The sequence below is a fragment of the Alligator mississippiensis genome, chromosome 5 (assembly GCF_030867095.1).
Source record: "Alligator mississippiensis isolate rAllMis1 chromosome 5, rAllMis1, whole genome shotgun sequence".
Taxonomy (NCBI): domain Eukaryota; kingdom Metazoa; phylum Chordata; order Crocodylia; family Alligatoridae; genus Alligator; species Alligator mississippiensis.
In genome coordinates, this window is record NC_081828.1 from 127432939 (window position 1) to 127456751 (window position 23813).

General features: G+C 44.6%; 1 protein-coding gene across 1 annotated transcript in view; it reads right to left on the bottom strand.

Moving 5' to 3' along the window:
* Nucleotides 1-23467, bottom strand: part of EEPD1 (endonuclease/exonuclease/phosphatase family domain containing 1) — an 83665-nt gene extending 60198 nt beyond the window's left edge. Inside the window, exon 1 of the mRNA XM_006275475.4 lies at nt 22275-23467. Within this exon, the coding sequence (XP_006275537.1) occupies nt 22275-23128 (854 nt within the window). The 5' untranslated portion in view covers nt 23129-23467. The remainder of the gene's footprint in view (nt 1-22274) is intronic.
* Between the last annotated feature and the right edge of the window lie 346 nt (nt 23468-23813).

Genomic DNA, 23813 nt, shown 5'->3' on the forward strand with positions numbered 1-23813 from the left:
GTGAGGCCGCAGCTGGAGTACTGTGTACTCTTCAGCCTAGAAAAGTGCAGGCTCAGGGGTGATCTGGTGGCCACCTATAAGTTTATCAGAGGTGCTCATCAGGATCTGGGGGAACGTCTGTTCACCAGAGTGCCCCAAGGGATGACAAGATCGAACAGTCACAAACTCCTCCATGACCGATTCAGGCTGGACATAAGAAAGAATTTCTTGACTGTCCGAGCCCCCAAGGTTTGGAATAGACTGCCGCCAGAGGCAGTTCAAGCATCTACTTTGAACACATTCAAGACACATTTGGATGCTTATCTTGCTGGGATCCTATGATCCCTGCTGACTTCCTGCCCCTGAGGCAGGGGGCTGGACTTGATGATCCTCCGGGGTCCCTTCCAGCCCAACTGTCTATCTATGAAAGCCATGGAAGAGCATCTCTTCCACCTCCTCCTTGCAGAAAGGGCATACCGCCAGCACTGCTGTATCTAGGTGGTAGGCAAAAGGTGCTAGTAGCCAGGGCCCCATACAGCAGCTGCCACTGGAGGTCATCAGTTCTCTTGGTGATGGGGACCTTAAAGGGTACACCACACTGGATGGGCTTGCTCCACTATTACTGCCACCAGGTGCCACCTCCAGGTCATGTCAGGGAAGGTGGCAAAGACACAAGCATAATGCACTTGGACTGTCCGCACGTATAGTGCCTTCCCACACAAGATTACAAAGCAGATCCAGCCACTGTTCTTTCTGGGCACAGGGAGGGACAGCAGGGTACCAGGCCTGCCATTCTCACCACTGGAGAAATGGGCAGTAATGGGTGGGTTTGTCTAGCAAGCTGCCATTAGGGACAGCTCATCACGTGCAGAGTAGTCTTCCAGGGCAGCAAACATATTTGCAGAGAGGGCAGATTTCACTTCAGCCAAGAGATGTGAAGCAACGCAGAGAGGGCAGGCTGAGCCAATTGGCCAGGGCTTTTGCAACTGAACGGAAGAAGCAATGAGCCTTCCAGAGGTGAGGCTCAGTGCTCCAGCTACAAGGCCAAGTTATGGACAAGGGGCTCCTACAGTAGCTCTGGAAATTGCAGGCCCCAGGGCCTGGAGGCTCAGGTGGAAGGATGCCTGCAAGGCCCAAGTGAGGCTGAGACAGAAGAGCCAGCTAGCTAAGGCAATCAGGATCCAAGAGGAATCCTGATGGGATGTAAAGGACAATTTGATGGAGCCAAGGGTGCCCATTCCTGAAAACGTCCATGAGGAGCTTCTGAGAAGGATTCCTGGCAGGTCCAGGAGGGCACACACCTGTGCCACGGAATAGAAGACACCACGGTGTTGATGACCAAGACCCAGCCACTGTAGAAGACACTGGGCAGGAGCCAGCACTAAAGGAAGGGAGCACCAGTGAGGCATGCAGGCAGTTTCTGCTTGGTTTTGAACCAAAGATCTTTTGTATTAGGTCAACGTGCTAGCCACTACACTGCAGAAACTGTAGCAAAAGAATGAATGAGAGCATGAATGAATGTGGTTTGCAAGCCTGACTTAGGTGACAGTGGTGGTTGAGCTCTGGTATGCAAAACACAGCCTGAATCACCACAGAAAACACTGATATAAAGTGACAGGCACCAGACAAAATGTCACCAAAAATAATAAAGGAAAGAAGTGCCATCTCTGTACTAATGAAATCGCTCATGTGGCAATAAAAAACCCCAAAGTGAGCAGGAAGTGCTGTCTCAACACGGATGAAGTCTCTTACATGGTATTCAAATAATATGATTTCCTAGTTAGAAAAGATGGATTTTTTTTTTCAAACAAAACAACGGTGTGAACTGTTCTTTCAACAAAGGAAACACCCATCCTGTCTACAAATATGAACAGGGACATGTATAGGACTCAAGCTGATTAGGTGTTATATTTTACCTCCCTAACTGTTGCTTTGAGGACCTAAAGGTCCATCAGGGTCAAACCCCACCAGAGCCAAGACAAAGGTTTCAAATGAATTTAGTGGAAGTTGGAGCAAACATCCAGGATTTCTATGTAAAAATGAAATATAATTTTGGGACCACATACGTCTGTTTCAGTTTCCCTTTTTTATGAGTAAAATATGCCATTTTCTGTCTCCCCAAGCAGCACTGGGCAATTTTATATTGCTGAAAACTGATAGCCACAGTAGCCAAAATCCATATGGTTTCAAACCTTGGATCAGACAGTTATTCAAAAGTGCTGATGCTTATCTGATCTGCAGCTGCACTTCTTGAGGTTCCAAAACTCAGGACATGTCTTCATCATCCAATGGACTGTGTTAGGAGGCTCCACAGTGAGGAAAGCCATACGCTTCATGCACACTACACACCTCAATAACTGTAATGTAGCCACCTTTATGCTGTGCTAGGCATGTGCCAATATGCAGTCTTGAGCGAGTGATCTTCCTGGCAGACAGGCGTGAGATGCTTCATTGTGGCACATCCCTAGATGGTACAGATGCTCCCTTCATAGATTCATAGATGTTAGGGTCGGAAGGGACCTCAATAGATCATCGAGTTCGACCCCCTGCATAGGCAGGAAAGGGTGCTGGGTCTAGATGACCCCAGCTAGATGCTTATCTAACCTCCTCTTGAAGACCCCAAGGGTAGGAGAGAGCACCACCTCCCTTGGGAGCCCGTTCCAGACCTTGGCCACTCTAACTGTGAAGTTCTTCCTAATGTCTAATCTAAATCTGCTCTCTGCTAGCTTGTGGCCATTATTTCTTGTAACCCCCTGGGGCGCCTTGGTGAATAAAACCTCACCAATTCCCTTCTGTGCCCCCATGATGAACTTATAGGCAGCCACAAGGTCACCTCTCAACCTTCTCTTGCGGAGGCTGAAAAGGTCCAGGTTCTCTAGTCTCTCCTCGTAGGGCTTGGTCTGCAAGCCCTTAACTATACAAGTGGCCCTTCTCTGGACACTCTCCAGGTTATCTGCATCCCTCTTGAAGTGCGGCGCCCAGAATTGCACGCAGTACTCCAACTGCGGTCTGACCAGCGCCCGATAGAGTGGAAGTATCACCTCCTTGGATCTATTCATCATGCATCTGCTGATGCACGATAAAGTGCCATTGGCTTTTCCGATGGCTTCGTCACACTGCCGACTCATGTTCATCTTGGAGTCCACTAGGACTCCAAGGTCCCTTTCCACTTCCATGCCACCCAGCAGGTCATTCCCTAGGCTGTAGGTGTGCTGGATATTTTTCCTCCCTAGGTGCAGCACTTTGCATTTCTCCTTGTTGAACTGCATTCTGTTGTTTTCTGCCCACTTGTCTAACCTGTCCAGGTCTGCCTGCAGCTGTTCCCTGCCCTCCGGCGTGTCCACTTCTCCCCATAGCTTTGTGTCATCTGCAAACTTGGACAGAGTACATTTCACTCCCTCGGCCAAGTCGCTGATGAAGACATTAAAGAGTATCAGTCCCAGGACCGAGCCCTGCTGGACCCCACTGCCCACACCCTTCCAGGTCGAAACCGACCCATCCACCACGACTCTTTGGGTGCGACCCTCTAGCCAATTCGCCACCCACCGGACTGTGTAGTCATCCAAGTCACAGCCTCTTAACTTGTTCACCACTATGGGGTGGGATACCATATCAAAGGCCTTCCTGAAGTCTAAGTATACGACATCCACCCCTCCTCCTGTGTCCAGGCATTTCGTAACCTGGTCATAAAAAGAGACTAGATTAGTCAGGCGCGATCTGCCCGCTACGAACCCGTGCTGGTTTCCCCTCAGCATAATTTGTCCTGCCGGGCTCTCGCAAATGTGAGCCTTGATCATTTTTTCAAAGATTTTGCCAAGGATGGAGGTGAGACTGACTGGCCTATAGTTGCCTGGGTCCTCCTTCCTCCCCTTCTTGACAATGGGGACCACATTGATGTTGATCATGTTACCAACTCTCATGATGTCACTGTTAAGAGATTTTGATCAGGGCTGGAGTGATCCAGTCTGGCAAGGACTTGAGTAGCCCTAGCCCTGTCGAGAATTTGGCATGTCTGAAAGAAAAAGCCCTGTGATTGGCTACCTTTCTAGATCCCCACCCTCCTAGGGAACAGCAACCACTCACTACTACTGCAAGACAAGCCTGAGCTCTTCCCCCATCAATAACCTAGAAGATTTTTTAGGTCAGGGAGGAGGGGACTGGCAGCATTTTCACAGAAAGAGATGGCAGAGGGGGGGAACCTAAAGAGCCCAGAGGCTCAGGACAACTCTAGTCTATCTACCTCTCTTGTGAACAATGGGTCTACTGCTCCTTGCACTTTCCCCTCTTCCTCCTCCTTCCCCCCCTGCACCACTAGGTTTTAGAAGGGAACAGGCAGAAGGAGCTTCAGGAGGAAAAAGAGATGAAACTGGGGAAAAAAGTAGATGGGAGGGCTAGGGATTCAAGGACTGAAAGGGAAGCAGAGATGATGTGGGGTTAGGCAATGGATTAATATGGGGGGCAAAGAAATGTGGTGGTAGAAGGGCCAAGCAGATGGGAAGGCAACATTGATATAGGGTCTGAGAAGCCTGTGGGGCTTGGGGATGAGCAGATGTTGGAGTGGGTAGACATTATTAATTACAATTTTGAGGACTAAAGAGAGGCCTGAAGCCCTGCACCAGCAGTCAGCAGTGTGAGCTCCCACTGCAGAAGCCCAAATCACCCCAGTCCTAAAGGGGCAGTTAAGGAGCTGCTGACTCAAACACAAAGATATGTTTGGGTGCATAGAAGGAGATTTAAAAAAAAAATCAAAAGATGGAGCAGAAATAAAAAGATATCTTTTTCTTTTGTATATACAGGTGCTCACTATTTACAAATTAGTCCATGATTTTTTAGGATCTGACAGGATTTTTTATCTTTTGGAGCTGTACTAAAAATCAGGGCTTCATCCTACAATATACCCACAAGAATATTTAATCTGTTTAGGAATCCCAGGGAAGTTAATTGGCTTTTGTATTATATCAGACACAAATGTTTGCAGGAGCCAGTAATTAGGTTGGAAATCTCCTCAGAAGTAGTAGTTAAAGCATCCAGCAATGCATAACCTCTAGCTACCACCCACAGGCACACCCCTGGATACCACAGGCTCCACCCCACAGCCTTAACTGCTATCTAGGGATGCCAGCCTTTCACCACTCCCTTTACCAAACCACTTCCCTCCAGATACACCAAACAACCACAATTTATAATGTTGAGGAGGAGGAGCTGTAAAGGAAGTGTGCTAAAAGCTTGTCCAGAGTGTTGGGAGAGGGGAGCTGGGTTCTCATCCCACCTCAGCCGCTGACCTGCATACCTCATTTTGCCTCCCTCTGTCTCTATTTCACCTCTTATCTCTTGCCCATCTTGGTTATTTAGATTGGAAACCATTCAGAAATTATCTCTTTGGATTTTGTACAGTGCATAGTATAACTGGTCACTATTTCTCACTGGGTATATTTCAGTGTACTATATATAAATAATTAAGTTCAAACTTCCAAAACTAAATTCCAGCATCAGGCATGAAAAGAGACACTTAACATTGCAGACACACATGGACTTCCTCTTGCTCTCTTCTTCCTACAATGTAAGACAGAAATAGCTGGTTCCAGCTAATACATTCCCTCCTACCCCTCCAGCCCACATTCCAATAATCTGTTTTTATTTCCCCTAGCACCAGCACACAAAGATACTACCAATCCTTAGGACTCAGGGGAAATCATTGTTTCTTTATGGTGAACACCGAGACCCCAGCAGTGCTAAACACCTACATATGTTCTACTAGGATGGTAAGCCAGAAAGGAGATGGATGTCTCAACACAAAGCACCAGACTGAGGAGCCCTAAATTGCTGGAACCTATCACCTAATACACAGTGTTGCTATTACTACTAACATGCTGTATTACAGCCCTACTTTGTTTGCTGTCAGCTCATTCAATGTACCACACTATTCATATGAGCTGCAGCTTTTGTTTTGACAAAAAAACAAAGTAAGTTCCACTCCGTAAAAACCATGTTCCAAAGATGAGGGGAGTGGAAGGGGGAAACCCAGTGTTTCAGTGAACTAAAAAATGCTGAGGCTTAAGCTTGAAGATTTCAGTTGTTATAAGACATCTTTCAAGTCAAGCAGTACCCCTGTGTACCAGCCTCAGAGATGTTTGGCCATAAAAATAGCCATAAAAGCATAAGGATGTACAGTACAGCAATGTCCACTGCACAGAAGATCACTGTGAATACAAATAATAGTAACCCAAGTTTAGCTTGTTCTGGCACCAGGAGCTAACCGTGTTCTCTGGATTCTTAACCTTATTTTAGCTCAGCAGCTCTGATATAACAGAATCCAATGTGGGGATGAAAAGGGTTGTTTTTATACTTTCCCCAAAACTAGATTCCTCTGAATCAAAGTAAGATCATATTGCAGGAGGGTATTAGAGGAATATGAAGTATTATCTTACTACATGAGCACATTACATTTTGTAGGCTTTAAACAGCAGTGCAATTGTCTTGTACAGTTATCTATATGTTTTCCATCTTCTATAACAAGCTCTGGAATGGATAAGTCACCCCTTACACCAAACTCTTAGGTTTACTTGCCTGTGACATGAAATGAAAGCCCATGGAGACTAAATCAAACCCTGCAGTTTCACCATGGTGTCCAGTAAGCTGTTGTGATGATAGGCCCCATCCAGCTCAGTAATGCCACATGGTGTTTCCTGCTGGCATTGTCCAAACAGACGATAGACCCATAGTTACAACCTGCAGTGAAACTGTGAAGAAGATACTTATGAACAACTTAAGATGTTGATACTACTTGATGCCGATGCCCTGGTTACTATTTTACCTGGCTCTATTTTGGATTTTGCTCCCCTACCTCTAATACTCTACTGCTTGCAGGAAGCTACATAAATAGAGTTCTGGTAATTCTTATCAATAGCGCTCTTGCTCCTGCAGCCCTCAGGGAGAACATGAAGCAGAAAGTATAACTCTAAATATTACCCTGTTACATATAGCTTGTCTCTTTACGGTAGGCCTGGAGATAAACAAATCATTGTTCCAGGAACACACTTCAGATAGTTGGAAGATGCATCATTCGTACAAGTTTTCTTAATCTGACTAGATCCTAAAACTTGCCATAAAAAAGTGAGCAAGGTGAAGTTAGGATGAGTTAATACACAGAAGCATACAATAGGGTAGTAAAATTTCATCAAGCTTCTAAACCAAAAGAAATTACATTTTTAGTCTCTTTGGGAACTGGCGTTTAAAGTCAGGGTGAGAGGGATACGAAAAAGTCCAGATATGGGTGGAGAAGAGGGAAAAAGAGAGAGGACTGTACACAATACAGGAAGCGAGGGGGCAGGGGAAGAGAGCAAGAGAAGGCTGTACAAAGCGTGGGGAGTAGGTTCTTTTCTAACAGCTGTTACACTAATATATTCCCAAAATGTGGGTTGTAATTCCATTCTCGCATTTGGGTGACAATAAAAGGGGTGGGAGAGAAATTACTTAAGCTTTATTCTGGTGCTTTATGACAACACCAGAAGCCTTCCTTGGAACGGTAGCCCAAATACATCTAATCAGAGGTATGTTATTTTTGCCTGTGCTTTCCCATCTGCTGTGGCCAGGCTCAGTGGCATCAGTACTGTCACACTTTAAAACAAGTAGCCTCAGGGAAGCTCTTTGCATCAGCAACACCAAGAGCATCAGCACAGCCGTGCCAGACCACCTCATTAGCTAAGACCTACTCATTTACATCTATTCCTTTGTTGTTAACCTTAAACACAGCAGCCAGATCCTCAGGTGGTGGAAATCAGCATGGCTCTACTAAAATCAACAGTGCTATGCCAGTTTACATCAGTGGAGGATCCAGCCCCCTTCATTTTGACATGACTTGTGACATTGAAAACAAGTTTTTTGGGTAAATGTGGTAACTTTTATTAGACCAACTAAATAGCTGGAAAAATTGTCCTTTGCACGCTTTTGTGCACAAACACCCTTCTTCAGGCACTGGAGACTGCAGATGGTCTCCAATGCCTGAAGAAGGGTGTTTGTGTCCAAAAGCTTGCAAAGAACAATTTTTCCAACTATATAATTGGTCTAATAAAAGATATCACATTTACCCAAATAATCATGTCTGCCTATGTCCTTAGACAAACACAGCTACAACCAACAACCCTTGTGACACTGAGCAAATTTTCTTCCTGTTTTTTCCTCCAAAACAAAACCCTCAGCAAAAGGGTTGTGATTTCATAAAGCATTTTGATGTAACAGCATTCTCCAGTGGAAAGTGATTCGATCAAGGCTCTTCAATCAACTCTACTCCTCACCCATAATGTGAGGGTAGCAAAAACGGTGGGAAAAGAAGTTGATAAAAAGATTTGGGGGGGAAAAAAGTGTTGCAGGTTTGAAAGAGGCTGAAGGCAACAGAGAGAAAGTCATTGGCTGAACTGAACAGAAACATTCAGCACAAGTTCCCAGCTTCCCTCTGGCTCTTTAGGCTGTTTTATTCCAAGTATATCAAGAAAAGTTTTATTTTGCCTCTCAGATTGAATCACTGGCAAGACACACTGAAGATGAAGCAATAGGGAGCAATGACCAAGAGGATAAAACCAAAAGCCAAGGGTTATTCCAAGGCAGAGCCCTGGGAGTGAGTCATCCCGCAGAGGAATGTCACCTCCCCCCAGAGTCACTCTGCCAACCAGGCCAGAACTGTCTGGCAGCACTGCAAACAAATGCTTACACAGGCTTCATGAAATATCTGATGAGAACTGAACAGATCTTGAGTGGTGTGGATGCCAAGCATGAGGAAAGGGGAAACTGACCTAGAGAAGAACTGGCACGAAAGGAGGCTGTCTTTTTTGTTTCATGCCCGAGCTGCACGTAGTACAGTAGTACGTGACTGGAGCACTTAGCTGCTACAGCAATAAAATACAAGTATGAGGTGGTGAGTGGAGAAGGAATTTGACTGCAGTTGGGGCGGTGTGTGCATTAATAAAGGGAATTAGGGTAGGGTTCCAAATTAAATAGAAGGGTAAACCTAGGATGTGATCCATCTGTCCCACAGAAAAGGGAAAAGAGACACCTTGCCTCAAATTATTATTCTTCCAAAGTCCTCACTCATTCAAAGCAGCTGAGACTTCATATCATGTAGCAATAGAATACGAGGAGCAAACACCTTATTATCATGTCAATTTGGTGAAATCTCCATTAGATGCTGTTCCTGTGGACACAGGTATAGCAGTACTGTTCTGGAAAAAGGAATCAAAAGGACATGGGCTTCTTTTAGTATACTGGAAGTACTAAAAGAAGCAGACATTTAGGATCCCTATACCTCTTCTGATGAGTGAAGTCCAGCCACTGTAACAGGTACATGGTCACGCCCTTTTTCTGTAGGCATAATGTGGTCATGCAACAATTATGTACAAGTGAAAACGTCAAGGATAATAACGGTCTTAGAGTACAGTGATGATGAAGGATGTTTTTATCATCAAAATAAAAAATTCCCTCTAAAAACCAGAAAAGTAGCTAAATTAAAAAACAATACGATTCTATTTCCTGAGGTGAGTGATACAGCAAAGCAGTTAGCTGGTAATCCAGTGTTCCAGCACAAATGATTTGATACAGTTCTTCTATCTCCAGATGAATTTGAGAGCAAAAATGTATTTTTATGGTTGTGTTCTCACATTCTCCCAGGTAAGAGTGCAACCTGTGACTGCCTGTTGGGATACAGAGAGGCACTGACAAACCCTCAAATAGTCATTTCAGGACTGTCATTTCAGATGCAAAGGCTATCCCACTGCAGTAAGAACGACTCTAGAAATAATAAGATGGGTAGGAACCTTTCCCCCCTAATAGAAGGAAAGTCAGAGAGGGAAGAAAATAGGCATCCAGAAAGGGAAGGATAGAGAAGAACAGAAAGGTCAGAAATTAAATACAGCATAAAAACATTCTGATTATTTAGTTGTGTGGCATACAGTTTTTATAAGAGATTATGCTTCTTGAGAGTTTCTAGGTTTAGGGGTACTCGTATGAAATTTCTCCCAAGTGAGACAGAACAGCATAAGATAAATAAGATTCTTTTGTAGTCTGTCCTCCACAGGAAACTCACCCTACCACAGGAACCACTGAAAGTCTAGGACTACTTAAATCTCAAAATAACACAAATGTAGGACCGAAAATGGTGCCTGGCCTTTGTGGCGCCTCTCTGAACACCCAAAACTTCCAGCCTAAAGAGGACATGTCAGACTGCCTTATGCCAGCAACAGAGTTCAGCAACACTGAATTATATTTACATATTTCTTCAACTTAGTATTTTTCTATGGTTGAGAGACTTCTTCTGTAGGATCCCATGCTTGAGAGTTGTTGGTCAAGGCAAAGGGCTGTCTCTGATCTGATAAACAAAGATGTTGAAAAGGTTACTCAATTGCTATTGCAGAATCTTCCTGTGTTTCCACAGCATACAATTTTCACACCTACATTACAACCTTCAGACAATGTTGGCACTGAAAAAACAAATATCCAGGCACTTCCTTGTTTAAAATGCAAAATGTTTTAAGGCAAATTGTGTATCCTCCTCAGTTAAGATTATCTCCCTTTCATGACTTCACACACTGTTCTACACTCTTGTTAGAGACAGGGAGTCATTTTATGAACTTACTAATGCAACTGTTTTGATATCCAGCCTGTAAAATGTATTTACTAAGCATAAAAGCAGCACACCTCATAAAGCAAATCTCAAACATTATAGAGCAGATACTTTAGTAGCGGAGCAGTCTAACCCCAGTATAAACATCCTTGCATTCAGTGGTGATACAAAAGGGATCAATTTAGTTATTTTTGTTTAAAAATAAAGGAAATCAAACAGAAGTTCTTTTAATTCAGCAGTTATTACATGCACAATTGCAAACCAATTCAAGTTCAGCAGAAACCCAATAAACCTTACATAAGACAACCCTTGAAGAGGTCATTGACCGGCAATTGCTCCGGGTAATGCTGTACAGACTTAACAAGGGGGAAGGAGAGAAACAGTATTCTGCAACCCCAGGCATGTGATGTGCAGACAAAGCAAAGGGAAGGGGAAAAAAAGCTGTAGCTTTCAAAACCGTAACAATAATCAACTACATTCCAGATTGAATAGATTTATATTTTCTTTTGCTAACAATTGAGAGATTAGTGTTATTTTTGAACATATATGCAATAAAGTATCAAAGTAGCAGGGAGTTTAAAGATATACAAACCTGCTATTTCATCATACAACAAAATGTATATTGACCAACTAGCTACTTACTAACACATTGAACTAATTCATCTGTGAACTGTCTGGATAAAATTATGGCTGGATTTGAAAAGGAGGAAGATAACTTTTTTGACAGAAAAACAAGATCTGGGCTCAAGGAAAGGGATCTCTATCTCATGGTCTTTCACACACACACACACACACACAACACACACACACACACAGCGAGAGAGAGAAGGTAACCCTTCAGGCTTTGGCCATGAAAACAAGGTTTTCAAAAGTGAAAAAATCTAAAGGAATTTCCACAACAAAGATCACAAACACTAGCTCAAAACAGATGGGGACATCCAGGTTACCACAGTTAAGACTGATGGATTCATAACATTTGTTAAATGTAATATTCCCTTAACATTTTTGCCAATACTAAAAATATATTCTTAAATATAATCATCAGTGTTTTTTTGCTTCAAAACTGTACTTCATAGATTGTGTCATAACCTACCTTTTTGAAGCATCTTAACATTTTCCAAACAACACTTTTCTTAGGATACAGTCTCAGCAACTTCAGTGGAACAACTCATGTACTTGAGCATAGACTTAAGTACCTACTTAAGTGTTTGCAAGGTCAAGACTGGGCTTGGAAGCCTGACACCAACAGGCCAGAGTGGACAGTGGCCTTCCCCACCCCCGCCCAATCTTCCTAACTGTTGAGGCTATAATGAGATACGCGAAAGCCAGTGGTAGAAGAAGTACTGAAAATAACATGATTTTAGAGCTACAGACACACACCGTATGTCAGGGAGTGAAACTAAATATTAAAGGGAAGTGTAGTTCTTACACAGAAAACATCTCTCACCACAACGAGTGCTCCATTTACAGTTCGTCAGTTTACTGTCACCACATTTTTCTCAAGACCTTGTATGGTATTCTATAACCCACTCCTAAATATCCCAAAGCCCAAGAAAAAGGGAAAGGTGGGAAAAGGCAATATTTAACTTGGGTAACATTTTGGCTCCAATAGAGAAAAGATGTATGCATTTATCTTTACTCATATGAAATATACATATACCCAGTAAGATGTATAAATCACTTCTGCTCCACATGCCTAAAAAAGTTACATATGCACTTCAATTTTGTCATAGATCTTGCCAATTCACTGTGATGATTTAGCCAGATCTTACAGTGGAATCAAAATCCAAACAAAAACTGTGAAAAAAAATACAGAGTCTTTAAATTTCCCATTTTTAACTTGACCAAAATCCAAGTGGTAACTTTATACCACGTGTGAAGTCAGTTTCAAAGAGGACATTCTCATTTATTCCAGACTGACTGATTTATAACAATCCCTATATAACTCTAAGATGTGTAAGTAGCACTTCTGCCACTTTAACATGCCTAAATAACTACCATATTTACTCAAATCTAAGATGAGTTCCCCCCCAAATTAACACAGGGGCAGAAGCCCCTCATCTCAGATTTGAATACAAAGCAGAGGGGTGGGGGGAAGGCAGCTAGCTGCTGCAGCTCTGGCCCTGAGCCTGGGTCGGGGTCAAAGTCAGACCCACAGCAGCCTCCTGCCCCCCTCTCCTCCTGCTTGCCCTCTGCAGCTTCTGCCCCCCTGGCCCCTTCCCCTCTCTTACTTTCAGGTGCAGCACAGCTCCAGCTCAGGTTGGATTACCTCCCAGGCATAGAGCACATGGAAATTCTGTCCCTTGCCCTGCCAATCAGCAGCACTGACACTGCTACACAGCTGGCAGGGGTTGTTTCCACATGCTGTGATCCAGGGGGGAACAGAGCCTGAGCAGCATCTGAGAGGCAGAGACTGCATGAAGTGGGGAGGCGAGAGGCTATGGGGAGCTGGGGGTAGGGGTGCTGGTGTCACAAGAGGCAGGAAGGCTGCAGAGGGAAGAAGTGAGGGGGCAGAGGGCAAAGGGGGGGGGTCACCTGACCCCACCACCATTATTTTCCCTGCTGTAGCAGTGGGGTGGGGGGGGGGGGTGCTGTGAATTTAAGACAACCCTCCAATAATTACATTCTATACCTGGAAAATTATAACAAATATATAATTTTTCCATATGTAGAATCTAATTAGTGGGGGGTCATCTTAAATTTAGGGTTAACTTAGATTCAAGTAAATACAGTAAGTGCAATCCTCAACCCTACTCAGAAGCCACAAACCACTAATGTGTCATTCACTTCTATTCTGGCCTCTCAAAATCCTTCGTTGCCTTGACTGGACAACTGCACATATTCAGATGCAACCTGGAATGGCCACTTCAGCACCTCATTCCCACCTAAGTTCTGTTTTGATACAGTTTGATCCTGGAAGTGCATAAACACAGCCTAAGTCCTTGATTCCTTAGAAAAGGGGAAACCATGCCAAGGAATCGTTGGAAGCTGAGACTGCATAGGCCAGTCAGTGAAGGAGGAGGCGGCTTCTGGGTATCAAAGAGTAATTTGCCAATTAATGTGGATAGTTGTACAGCATGTCAGTTATAAATGTGTTATACGGAATCCACAAGGGTTTACAGAAGTTACTCTTGATGTCTCTAGTTTACCAAGATGCATATAGTGTATAAAAGCCAATGAGTTCAATGAAATAAAATAAATGTACAGTATATCTATATTAATGCACAGGGAAAAAAAAGTTAAACGATTTACTGATAGATGCTGTATATTGCCAAATGAATAAAGCTGTGAAGAAATAAAGACATGTTTTTCCCCCTCCTCTTTCAGTTCTAATCATCTTCACTGACACTTGTAACAATAGCACAGCAGGTAAGAAAAGGTAAAGTGAGATTTTTGCATTGAGAGTGTCAACATAACAAATGTTCTGTCTCTAGCTACACTATCACCTTAAAAGCTGGTGACCAGGACAAAGGTGTATTGGTTTGATAGTGTCCTCTATATATTAAAAAAAAAAAAAAAATAACCAACTTGTGAAAGAAGCAAACTGTTCAAATCAAATGCTCCTGCAGCAGAACACCTGGCAAGGGGGCCCTGGGCGAGAATGTCTCTGTAGCATTCACTGTAGAAATGCCACTTATCATTCCTTGTGCATGGTTTGTGGTCTTCTCTTGCCACAAACAGGGACAGTTATGGGACCTGACCGAAACCCAGCAGATTCATATAGTGGGGAGGAAGCCAGGGCCATCTCTGTAAAAGACCAGAGCCTCCAGACTGCTCTAATCCTCAGCCTCCTCTCACAGGCTGATAGCATGGCTGAGAGCACTGGCAGGGACTCCCTTTTGCCTCTGAACATCCCCAAAGCACCCAGAGAAATCTGGGTAGTAACTGATGTATGCTAGCTATGCTCCTACTGCACTGCAACCCCACTCAGGTCTCCACCCCTCCCTCAAAGACCCCAGATTTGAGGCAGAATGGATCAAATGATGTCATGGATTCAATTAAAATCCACATGGACAGTGCCCTCCAGTGATCTCAGGAAGATGATTCCCATTATTACTTCACAGCTCTGCTCTTCAGCAGTCCAATCTTGCAAGGGGGCAGAGTGCTGTTATCCCAACCAGGCGTGTTTGAGGCTTCAAAGAAGCCATTCAGACTTTTGCGGCATTAAACTCAATGTTCAACAGCTGAGAATAATATGCCAAATCTTCAGCCAGTTTAAATCAGCTCAGTTCCTTTGAAGAGGATCACTAAGATAGGGACCTATCCAAGCATTTCTTGCAGCATTCTCACAAGGATGGCATCCAGACTGTATTTATGCCAGCTTTGCAAAATTCTACCAGACTTACATGAATAAAATAACATTTGCTTTTTCATTATTATAGGAACAAAGATATGGCAGATAATACTTTGTTTCTTAAGATGATCTTGAACTGCAGAACGTGGGACTCACTAAACATTACAAGGGATGGCTCTATTTATTCTTTTACAGCTTAAGGTCTATTAGTTAAGTTATATTATTTGGGCAATACTTGTTTACTGCTCTTTTATTGCAATGGAGTTATTCTTGGCTATGCACCAGTGTATTATTAGCATGATGAAAGAAACAAACAGAGATTTAAAGAAAAAGATACAGAACAAAACAGACACACCTTATTAGTTGGTAAAGTCACCAAGAGTTTTGGTAACAAAATGAAAAAAAAACCCAAAGCAAGCACACAATGTTTGTTGAAACCTTGAAACACTTATTTGCTGACTAGCTCAGCACCTGTTATTTCAACCATTAAATAGTGCGAAAAGGACTTGGGGGGGGGGGGGGGGGAGAAGGAAGGTATTTGGACCTTTCTTGGCTATATACTCCCCTCCTCTCTCTCTAGTTTGCTGGGAGGAAATGGAAACGGGATGAAAATCACCAGGCTCTTATTTAAAACCTCCCTTCCAAAGAAAGTTGCAAAGATTCACTAAACAAATATGATGACACTACTTCTCATACCCATTAGACAGGGCTAGCAAATGGTACTTGGCAAACAAAAAAACAGACAAAACACAAAAACTGCCTCTCCCCCAAAATCTCTTCCCCATCCTTTCAAGTACAGTTAAACCACATGCTGCCGTTGTTCAATGATAAGAGGAGAGTCTGGAGGAACAGCATATTTATCTTGAAAAGTGCAAAAACTCCCAAAGAAAAAGAATGGAAAAACCCAAACAAACCAATGAAAAATCTTAACTGCCTTAAACAGACCACAGCACTTGCATCTCTGTGGTTGAATTATCACTTTTCCAACTAGCGTTAACACTTGTTATATGGATTTACATGACTAGTAGGAGATGACAGTTCCAAAAGACTGATTAAAGCAAAAGGGAAAAAGTGGAACATGAAAACAGTGTAAGGTTCAAGTGGAATTCTTCCACCCTGAATCAGAATAATACTCCATGGGACTCGAGCCTTAGTCTTGGCATTTCTTTCCCTTATTTGAGAGTATAAGATTTGGCTTTCAGACTCCGTACCAACTTTAATTTGCTCAGTTACAAAGCATATCCTTACATGGTCCCTGATCAGTATTTGATGGCACAGAAATCCACTTGGAATAGTTAAATTAAAAGATTTTTTGCAATAAGGGATGTGCACAATTAAGTGCTGCCCTGGTTCCTAGTCAAATCTCTAGAGAGCAGTTAAACTACAGCAGGGATTCTCAACTGGGGTGCCATGGCACCCTGGGGTTCTGCAACTTTTTTTTAAGGGTATCACATAATATTAGCACTGTGTAGCAAACACCTACACATAACTCATAAGGTAAACCTAGAGATTTCAAATTGGAATCCACAGTCTCAAAAACATTTCTGATCTCTTATGGTCTTCCTGAGTTCTTTGCAACAGAATTGCTCTATAATTTTTCCATAGTTAAAAAAAAAATGAGTGAAAGTTAAGAGCTGGCATTTTCTCAGAAATGCCTTCAGTATAACAAGGGGTGACGGAAAAAGATTTTAAAAAAGATTAAGAACCCCTGAACTTGGGCAGTGGGGACCAACTTTTTTGGCAGGCATGGCATAAATTAGGCCCTATACTCTCCTCAAGTGCCACTCCAGTCACCTTCCTCTGCCAGATCTCTGCATGTAATTAAAAGGTTGAGAAAGAAGCATGAGTACTACACATTAAAGTACAAATCTTAAACCCCCACAACAACACAGCCCAAAGTGGGGTGGGGAAAAGATTGTGTCCTCTATCAACCCACTCCACAAAGGAACCAAGATGCAGCTCCAAAACTGTTCTGCAAAGGCTACTAGAGCTCAGTGGCTGATGTGAACTCCATCATTCATAAGGCCACAATGGAAAGAATGAGAGGCTGTGGTAAAATTGTATACAGCCCGCCCTTTTCTAAGATTATTTATGCTCAGGTCTGTGACAACTGCTTTGTGAATCACAGGGAATGTGCACCTTTGGGTAGTCCTCCAGGGTCCATCACACTTCCTCAGTGACACTTCCACAGCTCTGGGGAATGGACTGGTTTGGGGCCTAATGCTAGCGTTAGTTCAGGAGTACACGGCACCCAGCCTAGATGTCAAATTCAGCCTATAAATCTTAACGCTGAACCCTGTGATAAAGCCACAGCCTGTATGGCACAAGGGTTCAGCCCACAAATGCATGCCCTAGGACAGCGCTTCTCAAAGTGGTGGTCCACGGACCAGTGCCGGTCCGCGAGCCACCGGTCGCCGGTCCGCAGCAAGTTGCCAGGAAAGAAAGAACTATATTTTCAGAAGCATAACATTGATATGTCATAGCGCCACAGTTCGTACGTTCCAACACTCCAGGCGACGTTACGTCGTGCGAGGTGAGGAAAGAGAATGAAACAGCCGGTTGCACATTTGTGTAGCGCTGTTACATGCAGTTGCTGCCACCAGCTGAACTGGGCACCAGTCCCTGGCCCACTGGAAAAAAAATTGCCGGTCCACCACATCAGATAGTTTGAGAAGCACTGCCCTAGGAGACACCACCTGACACACAACTGATGCCACTGGAACTATTTATTCATATAAATATAGTGAATCAGGATTTGGCCCACAATCAATCAGCAAAAGACAAAGGCTGAGTTATCAAATGCCTCACTGAGGTGTCAGATGTACCATAAAACTCATTATATTTCCCAACTTGAAATTACTGTCACCATAATCCAGCCAAGAGGGGCAACAAGGAGAACCAACCCTTCCACTGCAAGGCTGCTTCTGTGCAGCATCACATTCCCATGCACAGGACACTGATTTTATGAATACTATATAACTTAAGAACTGTTCAGCAGATCCTGATCTTACATACAAAACCACACGAATACAAAGGCCCAGTCTGTGCTAAACCACAACCTTGCTAGTAACAAGCCTATTTACACACAGGTGACAGAGGCAGGACCATACTAATGTGGTAACAATTTTCTTTTACGATGGTAATCCAGAATAACGCGCTCCATTAACCCCAATAAATAGTACTGAGATACAGTGCAGTTAAAAAATAAATAAATAAATAGTTCCTTAACTGTCAAAAGCTGCTAGCACAGCTCCCAAATACACAGTGGAGAGAGCTAACATTTACCAATCTTCCACTGAAAAGCCATAGAAGGAAAGAAAGGAGGAAAAAAAAGCCTTTCCTGACATCAGCCTTTCGGTTTTGGTGGTTGAACTGGGAAAAAAAAAAATCAATCGGCCCCAAAATGAAAAACATTCAGGTTACAAACAATCAACAAAGAAAACTGAAGGAAAAAGGAACTGTTTTGATATTGGGGGCAGGGGGGGAAGAGTCATTGTGGGAGATTTTACTCTTTTTTAATGCTAAATCAAGCTACATTTCTAAATGAAATGCCTTCTGGGGAAAAAAGGTCAAAACATTTCATTTCAAAACTGCTGAAATAAAATGTTTTTACTTCATCTGAAAGTTCTCCTCTAGTTCAACTATTTGAGTGATTCAGCACCCCTCTCCATTATCCCCTCTCCAACAGGTTCATTAGCTTTCTTCCTACTTCTCAAAACCAAGCCCCATCACTTGATTTTTTTCAGGCTGGAAGCAAGCTGCTTCATGAAGTACCAGCACTTACTTGGAAGGTTAAAGGCAGTGATGTAGGGAGCAATCTGCATTCCAACATGAAAGCCAGCTCTAACAAGCTTTCAACAAATCCTGGATTTACTGAACTAGGTCTGCAGAAATGTTGCAGGTTTGGTTAACCTCACCATGCATTTGATACTTTAATCCAATTATACTGCATGTTCTATACTATAACAGACAGGTTAATCACTGCTAAAATTACTCTCTAGCCCTGTGAAAATATCTGCTTTCTTACACGCTGCATGCAATGCTAAAAAAAGGATCTTTTTAATATATGTAACAATACGAGTGATGAGCTTGCTGCACTTCATTCCTGTACTAGTGACAGATTTAAAATAGCTTACCAGTGACAGTTCACGCTCAGTGGCTTGGTCTGACTGATGTTAGGCCAAACAAAGTCTACTGCCACGCCACCCTTAGTACCTCTGAGGGTGAGCTTGATATTTTTTTTACATCAAAAGGAAATTAGTCTCCAGCTAGTGTGGAGCTTCAACCTTTTTCTTTCTTTTTCTGTAACTGACTTCTATTCAAATATTTTTCATATGTTCTTCAGCACTTGAATGGTGGGGAAGGGGTATCTTCTAACCTGTTGAGGGGAGCAGCCAATTCTTACATGTTTGTAAAAAGGATACAGATGGTAATTTCAATAGGGTTGGTAGTGACTCAATTATATTATTCACAGAAGTGGGTGGTGAATTGTATTAAACAATATGGTGTTCTCAAAACTACTCCTTATGGACGGGTCACCATTGGTGATTGGTCTGTGTTTCATACTCGTTTTGCACGGGTGTAAAGGACAGCACAAGACAGTGGAGGATCAGGCCCTCAATGAGCACAAATGGCTCTGTGGGTTAAGTGGAATCAGCCAGGTGCCAGCCTGAGACAATGAGGGACTGGTACTGCACAGGATCGCATTGGTTGGTTTATTTAAACATGGCTATGCACAAAGTATGTGGTCTACCTGTCATGCATCCAGTCTTGCAAGTTAAAATTACCAGGCTAAATAGACCACAAATCCAATGGGCAAAAGATGCAGACGTTTGGAAATGTAGGTGACAAGTGTCACCTGCCCCCTCGCCTGTCTGCACAACGTCAACATTCACCTTTGTCCCTCACTGATTCCATTAGCCTCTACAAGTGCTGGTAAGCCCTCTGTGTCACTGTATACTTGACTGAGCAAGCAAGAACTGAATTGCCGCAGATGATTATCTGAAGTTAATCTAGCAGAGCAAGGATTATTCTGCAAGTCATGTCATCACTTCCCCAAGAGGTACACAACTGGAGAGGCAAACTTACAATATTTAATATGTAGAGGGGGCTGATTCTGAGCTCAGAGCAGTGTTAACTTCACTGGCTTTGACAGCATTAATGCAAACAAGAGGAAGTTCGCACCCACTGCTCCCAAGGCACCGAGTAAGGTTATTGCTAACGTAATTTCTCTTAGTTTCGCAGACCTCTGTTCTCTGTTTACTTCACCCTCCAAGGGAAATGCAGACCTGTCTGGTGTCTCCAGTTTGTCTTTCTCACTTCCTTCCTTTTTTTAAGTTAGTGACTTGATTTTCCAAAGTGCCAGGCGTCCATGACACCCACTGAATTCACCATTCACTTTTTACAAGCCATCTCGTGGCCCAGATACTGAAGGTGACTGCTCTGAGCCGTTTACAAGAGTGGGTCCTAAGCAAATCAAATCACTTTCGTTTGAGTAGTGAAATAGAATCCATCTGAGATTAGCAAGAATTATTTTGTGTCGTTTATTTGTTTCCTTAGCTATTCTAGCTCCCTTCTGTCCTACTGGGCAAGGTTGGTTTATATCCCTTTCCCCCCAACCCTAGTCCAGGCTGCTTCATTCACAGGGATGAAAAATCACTATAAAATGGAAAGGATCACCTGCCAAACTTAGCTGACAGTACTTAGGGTGATCTTTTGCTTTTAGCTTATAACCAAAATATCAGTTCATTAGTGTTCCCCACCACTGCAGTATATTCAAACTAACCAGACTCATAGCCAATTTCATTTTGTAGGAGACTGATTACAATCCAAAGGGAAAACAGAAATTAGGAAACAGCAAAATGATCCAGGAACATTAAGAGCAGATGAAAAACATTCAGTAGGAATGGGCAAGACAATGCCCAGAGAGTTCGTTTCACACCCATCTCGCTTTCTAGCTGTCAAACCCTGTCATGTCTGCACATGGATCTAAGTTTCCTGCATCGAAGGATTTGGCTCACTAATGACATGTTGCAACAGAGGAGGAATGCCGCAGAACATTGTCACAGATTGTGGACATTGTTCCGCATTTCCTTTCATTCCAACACATTTCTACTGCATAATGTTTTCTTTTAAAAAAGAAGAAGAAAGTACTGCAAACATTACTGCAGTATTTTTTAGCTAGCTTGACCTCTGTAAGATTGATGTTAACGTACTGAAAAAAGAATAGTACTGTTAATGCTGTAATATATAATGGTTTGTCAGCACTTCCACACAAAGGATATCCCACTTTCAGACATTTGGAAATCATCCACACAAACTTATTTCAGGTGGAAAACTGGGATCAAGTGTTGGTTTTACATGGGGAAAGAAAAAAATCAGACCAGCCTAAAAGAAGGTGAAGGGGAAAAGTTACTTTCAAAGAGTCTTTCTTTGTATTTTTATGATAGAAAAATGGCTTAATTTTCAAGAAGGAAGTTTAGCAAGCAAGCACTTGTTTCAGAAGTATATATATAGATCCCCAACAGCTAAGCATGACGACCTTATATTAATAAAAAAGCCTTATTAAATAATATGACACAACCTCGTACTTACTAACAGAAGAACTGTTCCACATTATTTCTAAAGGTCAGACCAATCCTTTACCAGACAAACAGCTCTTACGCTCTGCCCTTAAACTCAGTAAAATCCAGGTCTGGCAGACTGCCAGAGACATGAGGTTCCAGCGGCACTGCTTTCTGCTGGGAATGCCCTCCTGCCAGTCAGCAACACAGACAGAAAATGACTACAGAGTATCCACCCTCAGTGTGCAAGACACTCTCTGTTAGCTCTCCCTGACCATTTACACCTTGAAATGCACCTGCAAGGTGGTGACTCCTGCGTGATTCATGCAGATCACACACGTGCAGGTTCATAATGGCTTTGCCATGCTCAAGAGATGAGCTGCAGCAGTCCATAGTGGCTGAAGATATCAAGCCTTTTTGAATACACTCTGTATCTTTTGGGTCATTTTTTGAGGGGGGAGGAAGAAGGAAGTGTAACATAGTCCTATTTATTGAGGTTTAAGCTATTATCTATTAAACGTCTGAACAAAACTTTCTAGGGATATGGCTTGATGTTAAGGGAGTCTGCTAGAGAATAGGCCTGTTGGACCTTTCCAGTGGTGCACGACACATTCCCAAGTTATGCACTAGAGCTAAGGTATTCTAACTACGGTGACTTTTTATCAAGGTGCCATCATCATGGCCTCAGGGTGGAGGCTGAACCAAGATGCCAGTGCAAAGTGCAGATAACATTTAATAACCCTGTGATAGATTATTTAAATATACAGCACTTCAGACATGTAAGGCAGCAAACGCCAAGTATTGTTATTTCTTTGGAGCGCCTTACCTGTTCTCCAGCAGTGTCATGCACACAACCTCACGCACGCCTGGGTTGTTGGCCTTTTCAGTGGAGCAGCTTTGCAGGTTCCAGGTGGCCACCCGCAGCACAGGCCTGCCGTCCCTCACCCCACCAAACATCTCCACAGTGGGACGGGTGGATATAATCTGGGTCGGGCCCCCAGGTGGGAAATCCAAGTCCTCACTCTGCAAGCTCAGAGAGGTAGGGCTGGGGTGAGGCTTGGCGGTGAAATTGAGGCCGCCATTGGTATTGGTGGAAGGGGGCCGGGACCTCTCTGCGAAAATCTGATGCCTGATTTTGTCCAAGAACGAGGAGTTAATGCAGTCCATCCTCACCAGGTCCTCAATGCTTTTGAAGGGCCCGTGCTCTTTGCGGTAATCGACGATGCTGTTGGCTATCTTCTCCGTGACACCACGGATGCTCATGAGCTGGGCCGGCGTGGCCGTGTTAATGTTGACTTTGGCGGCGCAGAGGTGGTGCTCCGGGTTCGGGTCCTTCCTCAGCGAGCTGGGCGAATGCTGGGCAGAGCCTCCTTTGCTGCTCACGCAAATCTCGAACTTCACTTGCTCCAGCTTGGCCGCCCCCACCCCGCTCACCAGCGCCAAGTCCTCCACTTTCTTGAACCCGCCGATGTACTCTCGGTACTCCACGATGTTCTGGGCCACCATCCTGGTGACCCCGGGGAGGGTCATCAGCTCCTCCTCCGTGGCCGTGTTGATGTTCAGCCGCTCCTGGTTCACGAGGATGTTGCTGAAGTTGCAGGCGGCGCTGAACTTGCGGCTGTGGCAGATGTCCGAGGGGTCCCTGGGGATGGAGCGGTGGCAGCCCAGGTTGCCCCCCATGGTGGCGGCAGCGAGGGCTGCGCTCGGGTTTCAGACGAGCCCTCGGCACCGGCTGCGGCTGCCCGGGGCACACGTCTCAAACAGAGGGGGGAAAAGATGCCCCTCAAGCCCTGCAGCGAGCCCAGCCCGCCGGTGCCAGCACTGCCTCAGGCGGAGGGCAGTGGGCGGGCGAGCGGCATCGCGGACTCCTGCCCCGCAGCCCCGGGGAACCCTTCTTGCTCCGCGGGTCGGAGCTCCCCGCAGCGCCGCGCCTCGCCTCGCCTCGCCTCTCAGCTCCTCCGCGGCGGCTGCTGCTGCTCGGGGCTGAGCCCCCGCCCGCCCCGCAGTGCCCGACACCACCCCCGTCCCGCCCGGCGCTGGCACCAGCCCGTCCCCTCCCGGCGGCGCGGAGGCGGGGGCGGGGCCGGGCGCGCCGGTCACGTGGCTCCCCTCGGCGCAGCCCTGCCGGGCTCTGCCGGGCCGGGCCGGGCCGGGCTAGCGCTGTGCTCGCCGGGCTCCCTGCCCCGCTTGGCTGCCGCGGCGCCTGGCGCTGCCTCGGCCAGCCTGGGGCATTGCGGGGGGGCAGAGACACGGGGAGACTCTTGGCCCTGGCGCTGCCTCGGCCAGCCTGGTGCCTGGGGGGGAAGAGGGGGACGACTCCGGCCCTGAGCGCTGTCCCCGCATACAGCGCCGCGCTCCCGGGTGC